Below are 12271 nucleotides of genomic sequence, written 5' to 3' on the forward strand. Positions count from 1 at the left end.
AGGGTTTTTTTTCCTTAGGAAAAAATGTACTGTAAGTGCAAATAAGTCAAGGGAAGTCATTAACACAAGTAGCGGTTTCTTTCATTCACGCTGCGTACGTCGTCTGCCGGCTGCCAACCAGCTAGCTCACCCCCGGTGAACCCCATGAGACTACTTATGGCATTCCACCAAACCAGCACTGCAGTGTGCTAATACCTACAGTATTACCTAGCCCACGCCAGGGCTCCTCAAACATTGTTTAATTTCAAGGACCCCCATTTGGCTCCATTTGTACACCCTTGGGAGTTGTCCCTATGGCTGTAACCCTGCTGTAACCCCCCCCCCCCCCCACCCCCCCCCCCCCCTCTGTCACGAATAGTCAATAGTCGTGGGGTCCATCCAATACACTGTTCCAACTTCCAACCAACTCCAATATTGACCCAAGTTGTATATGGCGAATTGCCATGTCCAAGCACTCACTCACCATGGTGGTGGACAAAGTAGGCCTACTCAACCCTTGATTGATTGATTGATTGAATACTCTATTAACAGTTTGCATGGACAAGCACAGGGAAGTATAGTACAATACAAGGTGTGTGTGTGTGTGTGTGTGTGTGTACGTACTGTAGCCTACTGTGAATTATATATGGTGGTGGGCTAACTACAGTAAACATACTCAAGCAGCACATAGTTAAAATTGTAGGATACTTAAGTACAATTTTGAGGTACTCTTACCTTGCTTGAGTATATGTCCATTTTTCAATACTTTATAAGCATTGTGCTCCACTTCAGTTATTTGAAAATGTTAGTTAAAAGTGACTTTGTAGATTAAGATTACTACAAAACATACATTCATAAATTGGCATCGCGACACGTTGTGAGCTTGTAGTTCAGCTATTTTCCAAAAGGTTTGACAAAACCTTTAATGCCTTATTGATGCCAATGAGCTTGTAGATTGATTGCCTGTTTTTGAAAAGGTTTGACAATAACTTGAATGCTTTACTTTGGTACTTTAAATATATTGATGCCAATATACTTTTGCACTTTTACTTGAGTCAAATTTAGAATGCAGGACTTTTACTTGTAATGGAGCATTTCTACATTGTGGTACATGTATTGATACTTTTACTTTGAACTACCTTGTCCCATCCAGCCGAGAAGTCGAGAAGTTCCCAGAAGCATATATAAGATCGGCCGCGATGACGAGGAGGTGTGCGTCCCGGGCCTGGCTGCTCCTCCTCCTGGCGTTTCCGCATGCCGCCGGCGGCATGGCGATGCCTCCCAACACCACGGGCTGGGAGCAGATCCTGGACAAGTACCTGGAGGAGGACGGTGATGCCACCAAGCAGAGAGGGAAGAGAGCCATTACAGACAGCGACGCACAGCTCCTTCTGGACCTGCACAACAAGCTCAGAGGCCAGGTTTACCCCCCGGCCTCCAATATGGAGTACATGGTAAGGGGTGTGTGTGTGTGTGTGTGTGTGTGTGTGTGTGTGTGTGTGTGTGTGTGTCACATTAAACTTTTGTTTGGTGATGCCTACATTCGTACAGGTTGATGATTTTGTTTGCGCTGAAAAAATCAATCTCGTTCTGAAATAGAAACACGTTGCTTCATCGCCTTGTTATGATGGCGCTCAGTGTGCATGTATACTCACAACATAACAGAAACAGTTGTTTAAATGAATGCGAATTAATCGTACAAGATACACATACTGTATATATACCGGTGTGCACGGACCCTTACGTTTACAATTGGCAAAAGACTCTGGTTGGGGTTAGGATTAGGACTGGACCTTTTTTAGGTTTAGGCTTGGTTACGAGGCGGTGCCGCGCACCAAAAATAGCAGATCTACAAGCTAACAACAAGGTTCTGAACTTGTAGATCCTCTATTTTCGGCTTTAGGCTTCTTAGAAATGCCACTCATAAAATCACCATCCTAATATAATAGGTTGATGTCTTCACAAATATAGTAATACGTGTGTAAAACGTGTGTGTGTGTGTGTGTGTGTGTGTGTGTGTGTGTGTGTGTGTGTGTGTGTGTGTGTGTGTGTGTGTGTGTGTGTGTGTGTGCATGTGCGTGTGTGCGTCTGACATACAGTAGGCTACACTTGGGGTCAATTGAACTATTGGGGTCGGCATGTCAAATTGGGGCCAATTAAGTGGTGTCTCCAATTAAAAATTTAGCTGAAATTTAACACGATTAGGGTTGGAGTTAGGTTAAGAGGATATGGAATGAATGCAAGTCAGTGCAGTGTTTCCCAAAGTTATCTACTGTACGTATATGTGCAAGTACGCACACATATGTGTGTGTGTGTGTGTGCGCGCGCACGCGCGTGTGTGCATAGTATCAATGCTCTCTGCAACATAAATTTCATCCCACAGTATTGTGCGCGTGCTGACATGCTATAAGTTTCATCCCACAGTATTGTGCGCGTGCTGAAACGCTGGCGTGAGCAATGCCTTCACCCGCTACTGAGCTCCCTAAGAATGTAGTCTTACTGCGGGTGATGTGACCCAGTCACCAGACCACTTGGCTGCAGGGACCTACTTGGCTCCCTCAGCAGGCATGCAGCGTAAGATTGTTGCTGTCGGGCGGAAACCTTGTATGTCCAAAAAATCATTCCTTCTTTTTAAAGATGGAGTGCCACAATTTTTGTATTTTTCCAGTTTTTCATGTGTCTATGAGGTGACAGCACTTCATTAGACACCCTGGAGTCGTTTTTATGTGCAATGGTGTATTAACTTTGTATTTAGGGTTTCTTCCTGGAGGCTGAACCCTTGACAGTCAAACGTGCCAATGAAAAAAACAGTAATATAGTGACATCAAATTATCAGTCCCTCCCCTAACCCCTCCCCCTTTATCATACAACTACAGCTGTGGGTGCGGCTTAAATTCAGTTGGATCACCACCCACCAGGCAAACCAGGCATACTTAATGAACTGGTAGGGGACAGGGGTGCCCACATAAAAACACAAACATAACAAATACTGTACCCTTTTTGAAAAACTTCTTCCTCCTTATATAACAATATAACCTGATGATCATGTTTTAGGGTGGAAAAAAGTCATGGCACTCCATCTTTAACCACTTAAACCAGTGGTTCCCAAACTTTTTCATGTCAAGGACCCCCAAACTCACACTAATTAGCCTGTGGACCCCCCATTTGAAAAGATGTGCCAGGGATCCCCATAAGTTTTTACGGCTCTAGCAGTGATTCTCAACCTGTTTAATTTCAAGGACCCCCAGTTTGACAGGCATTAGTTTCAAATGTATTTAGTTTCATTTGTACACTCTGAGTTACAGACCCACAAGGGTCCATTTGGTTCGTAACAATCATTTAGCTGGGGACCCCGTGGAACTCCGTCAAGAACCCCTAGGGGTCCCCGGACCCCACTTTGGGACCCAGTGATATAAGGAGATATAAGGAGATACGAGGTCTGAACCATGCAAATCTATACGCATTTGACTATACGCTTTATTTCACCAGAACAGAATTCTGCACACATGCCAATGATCACAGTGCCATTGTGATTTTTTAAACATTTGTCTGAATGTATGCTTCGCCCGTCACGTGTGTGTGTGTGTGTGTGTGTGTGTGTGTGTGTGTGTGTGTGTGTGAGTGTGCGTGTCTCTGTGTGTGTGTTTAAAGCAGTGGGTTGTTTTTCACAGAGCAATTAGAATCAGCGCATGGCTTGTTTTACCAGCTGCCCCCCCACCATGCACACGTGCATGAACGTATCACACACACACACACACACACACACACTCTGTGGCCTCCTGCCAGTCAAAGCTGCATACAGTCGGACATCTGGAAGTCTTCCAGATGAACTGTGTGTGTGTGTGTGTGTGTGTGTGTGTGTGCGTGCGTGCGGTACTGTATTCCACACACCATTACAGTATACATTACTTTGCCACCAGCACAACGTACAGGCATACAGTGATCTAAAGTAACGAAGTATATTATTTACTCAAGTACTGTACTTTTTAGGTACTTTTCAGCTGTTCAAAAATAGCTCTGTGATCTACAAGATCACAGAGCGTGTAGGCCTACTGTAGATCTACCATTATTGAAAGATTCTGACACATTTACAAAAAATAACAAATACTTTGGTACTTAAAGTAGGCCTATAATATGATGCTGATACTTTTGCACTTACACTCAAGTCATATTTTGAATCCAGACCCTTTACTTGTAACAGAGTATTTCTATATTGTGGTAATTCTACTTTGACTCGAGTAAAGGACCCCACTGCTGAGTGCGGACCACATCTGTATTGCAAGAGACAATAGCCGATCTACAAGCTCACAGTACGTCACAATATTAAATGTCGAGCAAAAACAGACAAGTAACTGGCATAGAGCCCTGAGGGACTCCTGTCAACAAGGTATACTGTAGGGTCTAAGTCAGTGGTTCCCAAAGTTGGGTCAGGGGACTAAATGATAGTTTGGAACCAAATGGACCCTTATGCGTCTGTAACTCTGAGAGTGTACAAATGGAACCAAATGGACCCGTTTTCCATTTGTACACTCTCAAAGTATAATATAAATAGAGAGATAGAAATGCCATTAAATGGGGGTCCGTAGACTAATGCAGGTAGAACTGGGGGTCCTTGAAATGAAACGGGTTGAGAATCACTGCTAGAGCCGTAAAAATCTTCTCTCATGGGGGTCTCTGGCATATCTTTTCAAATGGGGGTCCGCGGGCTAATTAGTGTCAATTTGGGGGTCCACTGGTCTAAGTGGTCTTAAACCCTGGTAGTCTTAGAGAACTGGACTTGAGTTACAACTGTGCTTTGACCACTTTTACCGTCTACACCCAATCTCTTTGGCGCAGACGCACTGAGCTTGTAGATCAGCTATTTTTGGCTCATTTTCCCCCAGAATATGTATGGTCGCTGGGGTTGAAGTGGTTAAGGTAGGAGGTTGGAAAATAGTGCAGCAGAAGTGAAAGGTAATGAAGCTTTATCTTGCTTTCATCTGCACTTAAAGAGCACAGCAGAACAAAAGGGAGTATTATTCTATGCTATAAAGGCAAATAAACAGCTTCTCCTGGGGGCAATTGCCCGGGCTGCGTAATTTTGTAATTGAGAGGTTGGATTTGAGGATCTTGTGTGGATGCGTGCGTGTGCATGTGTGTGTGTGTGTGTGTGTGTATGCGTGTGTGTGTGTGTGATAGCACAGATCTCCCTGGCAGCCTCCTGTTAGACGCAGGCAGGCAGGCTGTGCTCTGGCTAAGAAGTGCTGAGCCAGCAGCACACTATACTGTCTCCTGTTTCAGTTGGCTGGCTTTTTTAGCTGCAGGGGCACCCAGGGGTGAAATGTGGAGAGACGTGCAACAAGAGGGGCCAGCGGAGACACACACACACACACACACACACACACACACACACACACACACACACACACACAGATGTAAAGCGCAGTCGGTAAAGAAAAATAGAATGGCCTTTTCTGCAAACAGGAAAGAAAGAAAGAAAGAAAGAAAGAAAGAAACAGACAGACAGACAGACGGACAGACGGACGGACGGACGGACGGACGGACGGACGGACGGACGGACGGACGGACGGAAATTATGGCTTTCCCCACGACACAGGGTTTAAATGGTTAAAGCAGCGTGGCTCTGTGATGCTCCGGCCCGGCCTCATTGTGTTCCTGCTGTCAGCCTTCACAATGTAAGGCTCACATGCAGCTTCACTGCACTGGAACCCTGCAAAGATGTGCTGTTTTGCTCTGCATGCACACACATGCACGTGCACGGCTGCACGCACACACACACCCTTATACATATACAGTATATGCACCAATTGGAGGCGGTTGTTTTGTTATCGTGCACCACCACCACACACACAAGCACCCGTACAGTATAGCCATGCATGTGCACCCATGGGACAGGCAGTTTTGTTATTGTCCGCCATGGTATTAAGCCCCAAACCGGTTGACCCTCGGTAGTAATCATAACAGCAGCTCTGCGAGATAACATCAAGCCAAATCCCTCCCTATCCCTCTCCCATTCCTTTCCTGTACCTCCCTCTCTCTCTCTCTCTCTCTCTTTCTCTCCCCCTCTCTCTCCCTCTCTCTCTCCCCCCTCCCTCTCTCTATCTCTCATCCTTTTCCCTGCTTTATCCCTGTGGCTCCGTTCCCATTCTGTCATTATCCCGCACAGCGGCCCAGAAGAATTCCTGGGCTAAGCACTCGCACTGCATAGCGATCTGCAAAAGCTCCCTTCCCACCCCTACAGCCTTTTGCAGGTGACGGTGAGGCACTCTGGCTCTCTATCTCCCGAAGACGTTGACCCACAGGGGTTATAAACAGCAAACTGTCAACGTTTGAAGCGCTGTAAGACAAACAGATGACATCTTGAGAGAAAAAGGGCCCTTGATGTTTAACTAGGCATGGCTGGGCGGGCGCCGGGCAGAGTTGATGGTGGCAGCGGTATTTGGAGTCTAAAAGATAAAGCTGTGTTGACATTTTTTTTTTCATCTCTTTCGGGGGGTGACTCGTGAGTTGCGCTCATGTGGATTTATGGCTGCCTTGGTCAAGCGGTGTTTGTAAATAAATAGGTCTTGGCACTTGGCAGTTTGTTTTAATCTGCTTGAGTACTGCACCAGCACCGTTCAGATAAGGGTTGACTTTGTAGTTGATACTAAAGAAAATAGCTTTTCTATAACTCATTATAATAATATATTGTGTATTTTCTGTGGAAAAACAGACACTCCTCGGGTATGTAAACAAACCATAACAGGTATTTGAAAGATACCATGTCTGATCCCTCACCACCACCAGTTTTCCGTGTGTCACAATCAACCGATTTGTGTGAAGAAGGTTGGAGTGGAAGGACTGTACTTTCTTCATTAAACTCAGTTGGCAAGTTCTTTAAATCAGTGGTTCTCAAGACCCCCATACAAGATTTGTGTCTGTAAAATGTTTCAGATTGTTAATTTTTTTTCCCACGATTTTTCAAATGGTGTGGTTAAACTGATTCAGATGCTATAGTAATTAATTTAGCTGGGGACCCCCCTGGAACCTCCCCAAGGACCCCCACCATTTAGAGAACCACTGCTATAAAAATACTGACATGACCTAGTCCCATTCAGCCTTTCACATGTACGTGTCATCGTTTCCTCAGATCTATGCACAGCTCCGCAAAATGTGAAACTGGCAAGTGTCCATGATTTATCCTTTTTTTTAATCCTTTTTTTATGTTGTCTTGATCAAACAGTGTTCTTGTTATAATGTGATAATATGAAGATAATGGATTATTTGGTTGACTGAATGACAACAGTAGTCTGCCACGGTGTCTCTGATATGAGTTGATGTGGTGTGGATGGAAGGCACAGCATGAATAAAAACTGTCAGGCAGAATATTTTAACGTTTTCTTTTATATAGCCTACACTAATGCCGCTACTTGATGATACTACAATGTCACACAAAACACAAAAGTATATTAAAAAACAGATCTATATTTAAAAAACAGATTTTTGCTCATTTTGTATTTGAATTCTGAAAAGTTTTGGACATAATGAGGTTTCCACCAGACAGCCAAACGAATAGGCCCTACTGTTCTTCTGCCATGGGAACAATATTGGTGGTCTGCACGGTCAATGCTTACGAACACACACACACAAGCACGCCTTTTCTTCTGGTCCTATAAACAATATAATTTCCTATCGATCGTTGAGATTTTTATTCCCTTATCCATTTAGCTTTCTCACTCTCAAACCCTCAAATCTGTTCTTCTCTTTCATCCTCCCACTGGATTCTCCTTTGATTTATTTCTCTGCTTTGTTTTTTTTCCTCAACCTCACTTTGTCCAACTCTCATATCTTTCTCCAAGATTTAATTTTTTCCTTTCATTTTTTCTTCTTCTGTTTTCTTTTACTATCCGTTTGCGCGCACAATTGACTATGTGCAGGAAACCCAAACGTGCAGAGGAAGTTTACCCTTCTGCGTACCCTCTGGAATGCGACCAGATGACCAAGGGAGAGGGAGAGAAAAAAAAAACTCTGGCCGCAAATGAGGTGTTAAGTGAAATAAACAATGCAGTGTGCACAGTGCTGAAAGACTTTAGCAGGGGACGTGTTTTTCTTTACAGGCCCCAGCAGAAGTGTGGTTGGGGGGCCTGGGTTACAAGCCCCCCGTCCCCTGCTGTGCTCGCAGTGCAAACAACAGCAGTTTGACATGCAGGCTGCGCTATGTACCACATTCATCAGTTCAGAAATATGTGTCTCAGTCGACACTTTTCTGAGCCCCGCTTCTTACCGCTCGCAAAACTCCCCGGTTTTGACATTTGCAAGAGAAGTGACAGTATTGTGTACTGGAAGGCTTCCACTTGTATTTAAGAAAGGCATGCTACGGGAACTGTATTTATGAAAGGCATGCTACGGGAACTGCACAAATCATCCCTTTGTGATTTAGAAGGGCTACTCAGCGATTTTTTTCTCTCCAAGAAACTCTCGCCAGAGTTTTGGTCAATATTTGGCCAGAGTCAGTTGTGGTCGCACTTCCAACGTCTTTTGGAGCCATAATCATTTATTAAAGGCCGGCAGCAGTCAAGTTGACCTTCTGAGATGGTGCTGTTCCAAGCACAAAATTGCCAGTTCGCTTTGGCCCACAGTCCCTTATGGCAATTACCACAGCTCATCTGTAATGTGTTTCAGCCTGCTTATCGGTGTAAACACATTGATTACTTTTTTTGGGCAAAGCTACTTGTCAAGCGAATCTATATGGAAAATGACATGGCTTAAGATCAAGGACATAATTGAACGGTTCTCCCGAATCCCTCTGCAGTCAAGCTTTGCTGATGATAGCACAGCTTCAATGTCCTCCATCTTCTGTATTTTGGTCTCATTATCTTAGCAACCACTTAGCTTACCCAACCCTGGAAGTAAATAAGTAACATTGTAATCCATTTTGCTGTGCTCTCTCATTGCCATGCAACATAAATCATTTGCTAGCCACTGTAGCTGGGAGTTTCCTGCAAAACCCTTTTTTCAAGGGCCCCTCTGTATATTTTAGCTATAGTGTAGATTTTTGAGGGGCGTTAGCCCCGCCTATACACAGGTTTATAGTTGTCTTTTATAGTTCAATGTTTGTTTTGTAAATGCATTGACAATGAAGGGAACATTTACGTCATGTCATTTACGTCATATTGTCTCTTTATTGTTAATGGTGTTTAATGTTTGTGTTTGCACTGTTTGTTTTACATCACCATTACATCACCTAATCAACATGAGTTAGACTTTAATATATTAGCGCCCCTCACTTCACACGGGTGTGATTTTTGTCCTAACACAAACATTAAATGCCATTGACAATGAATGGAGAATTTACGTCATATGTGTCTGAGCAAATTGTCTATTTTTGTCCTACTAATTTATGTCATACTAGAGCGGTTGGGCACTGGCCTACTTGGAATGATGCAAGTTGGAAATGAATGCCCCACCCAGATATTATGTCTGTGTCCCTTTTATTCCCATATATGGAGTTATTTGTCAGGAATGCCAAATATGGAGTATATACAGACGTCAGAATGATGTCAGAACAGGCCAGCTCCATATGGACCCTGTGCAGGGGCCCTGTCCAGACCCGGGCATGCCCCACCCAGTTATTATACGTTGGAGCCTCTACAGTGGTGCCTGTTGGGCACTGGCCTACTTGGAACGATGCAAGTTGGAAATGGATGCCCCACCCAGATATTATGCGTTGGAGCCTCTACAGCGGTGCCCGTTGGGCACTGGCCTACTTGGGGCGAACGGTTCTCGAGTTACGTGGATTACACACAGACAGACAGACAGACAGAGACTTGGTGCATTTATAGATAAATAAATAGATGTAGACGAGCAAATGGGTATTTTTGTCCTACACAAAGACAATGAATGGAGAATGTATGTCATAGCAAATCGACACGTTACGTCATGATGATGTACAACGATAAGAGCACCCCTCACTTCACACAGGTGTGATTTTTTACACCTGTTTTTTTTTCTCAATATTCCCAAAAAGTTGGCAATGGTTCTTAATTTCATTATTATTATTATTCTTTTGTACGAGAAATTCTTGGCCAGGTAGGAGCAAGGTTGCCTCCACAATGGTTTAATTACCACACAATTCCACACAGGTGGAGGGTGAAACAGGGAAAACAAGCCCCAAACACAACCATAAGGCGCCCCCCAGTCGTTTATTTGTCCAAAAATTACGCAACATTTCGGCCAGATTTTGGTCAGGGAATCTGATACACCGTAGCAGAGTCACACACCGCTCTTACGAAACAAGCTCCACTCAACAGCCAGCAGGCTGCTCGGAAGCAGCAGAAGAACCTGCAACTCATTGATGTCGGGCAGAAACCTTGTATCTCCATGTTTTAACTTTTTATGTTTCATCGTAAATGAATGCCCTATTTCCGATAGGCCGATCTACAAACTCACATATTAACCTATATATAACATTATTTGCTATTTTTGAAAGAATTTGTTTTCCAAGTGAAATTAAATATTGAACCAATGAAAAGTATCCACAAGAGCTTGTGACTAAATACTGTAATAGCTAGACTGGATCCATTAGTAACACAGGTTCTCTTTTTCACATTTCCTGAAAAGTAACACCTTTTTGGACCCGATAGTGACTGACTGGAACTCAAAGGAGTTAATTTGGAGTCCTGCCAGACATCCTGTTGCTAGGCAGGTGTGTGTGTCAGGGAGTAATGTGGATGGCAGTAGTAGTTTCTGGGGGGACTGAAGTGAGTGCCGGACAACAGGGGAAGGAGAGTAGATGGTGGTGGAAGCACAGCACAGGGGGGTATTTTAAGTTCTGTTATTGGATGGGATTCCAAGGCCCAACAACGTTTTGAAACTTGTAAAGTTAACACACCTCTGCACGTGCACGTGCACACACACACACACACACACACACACACACACACACACACACACACAGCTTGCACCAACCCCTGTATTTGGTATTTCGTGGTCAAGGTGAAAGTGAATAAGGTGTGTAATTAAAGGAGTGGATCATTTGGGGAGAGGGGAAGAAAAAGAAAAGACAGCTGGTGTTATTCCAACATTCTTTTTTTTTTTTTTTTTTAATGAAAAGACCAGAATGTAGGTCAGTAGAGAGGAAGGACACTCTTTGCATTCCCACAAAAACCCCAGAATGGGAATATGATCCCTCAGTATCCCAACCAGAGCCTAACTTGACTGAGAGGGCATTTTCAGAGAGAGCTGAAGGGAGGCGAAATGAAAAGAGGAAAAAAAAGACTTGAGCTGAGAGACCCCTTGCTAGAGACCATATGGAAGGTATTACTTAAGAAAAAAACTCAGCCTGCGCTTTTACATTTTTTGAATAACCCTCAATCTTTGGGGAAAACAAGTCCTTGGATCGGTCTGGTGCAGCTCAGCTGATGAGCAATCAGAAACTTCACGACGTAAAAGGGGGGGTAAAAGGCCTGACTCTGGAACAACAATAGCAGACGGTTTAGAGGTCACATGTATTTTCTGTTCAGCCACAGTCCACCATAGTATTATTTTAGCACAGTGGTTTTCAAAGTTGGGTCCAGAGACCCCTAAACGTTCCTTGGGGGGTGGTTCCAATTGGAGCTTTACAGGCCTGTAACTCTGAGAGTGGTTCCATTTGTACACTCTCACAGTTATGGGGGATCCTTGAAATGAAGAAAGTTGACTAAAAATATGAGGAATTCCATCGGCAAATGAAGTGATATAGTCCTGCTGAGATTGTCTGGGGTTGGCTCAGAATATGAAAGACGCTGCTGGCGTGTCTCGCATTTGCTGTTACACCGCCATTCTGAATATCATTTAAGGCTGCTGTTTTCCACTTTGTGTTTTGGTTCTCAACTCAAGCGTTTGTCTGCGTTTGGTGACCGAGTTTTGTCCAAGTTTGCAGCAAGGTTGCTCACTCACAGTCACTGTGCACTTTAGCATGTGTCCTATTAGCCCTATAGGGGTTTATAATTGAGCTGAGTGCAAGCTTATTACAATCTTTGTCCTTATCACCCTCTGACTCAAGGCAAATAGAGGTTGGATTTAATGATACATGAATGACTCGTATGCCATCAGCAACGGTATGCCAAGTGCTTAACTAACGATATGAAGAGCTCCCCCTATTCTGGAGGGAAGATTTGGCAAGATATTTTTGGTGAAGAGATTTGGTGCAGATGGGAAAAGAACACCCCAAGTACAGTTGTAACTCCAGTCTGCATGGAGGGTCTTCAGTGGTTAAACTCAATGTTAAGTGCTGTGCTTCTCTGCCTCTCTTCTCCCCTGTTTTGTGTATGTG

General features: G+C 44.0%; 1 protein-coding gene across 1 annotated transcript in view; it reads left to right on the plus strand.

Moving 5' to 3' along the window:
• Nucleotides 1-12271, plus strand: part of crispld1a (cysteine-rich secretory protein LCCL domain containing 1a) — a 33159-nt gene that overhangs the window by 504 nt on the left and 20384 nt on the right. Inside the window, exon 2 of the mRNA XM_080793640.1 lies at nt 1133-1433. Within this exon, the coding sequence (XP_080649766.1) occupies nt 1179-1433 (255 nt within the window). The 5' untranslated portion in view covers nt 1133-1178. The remainder of the gene's footprint in view (nt 1-1132; nt 1434-12271) is intronic.

Source organism: Protomyctophum bolini (assembly GCF_963924005.1).
Source record: "Protomyctophum bolini genome assembly, chromosome: 21".
Classification (NCBI taxonomy): domain Eukaryota; kingdom Metazoa; phylum Chordata; class Actinopteri; order Myctophiformes; family Myctophidae; genus Protomyctophum; species Protomyctophum bolini.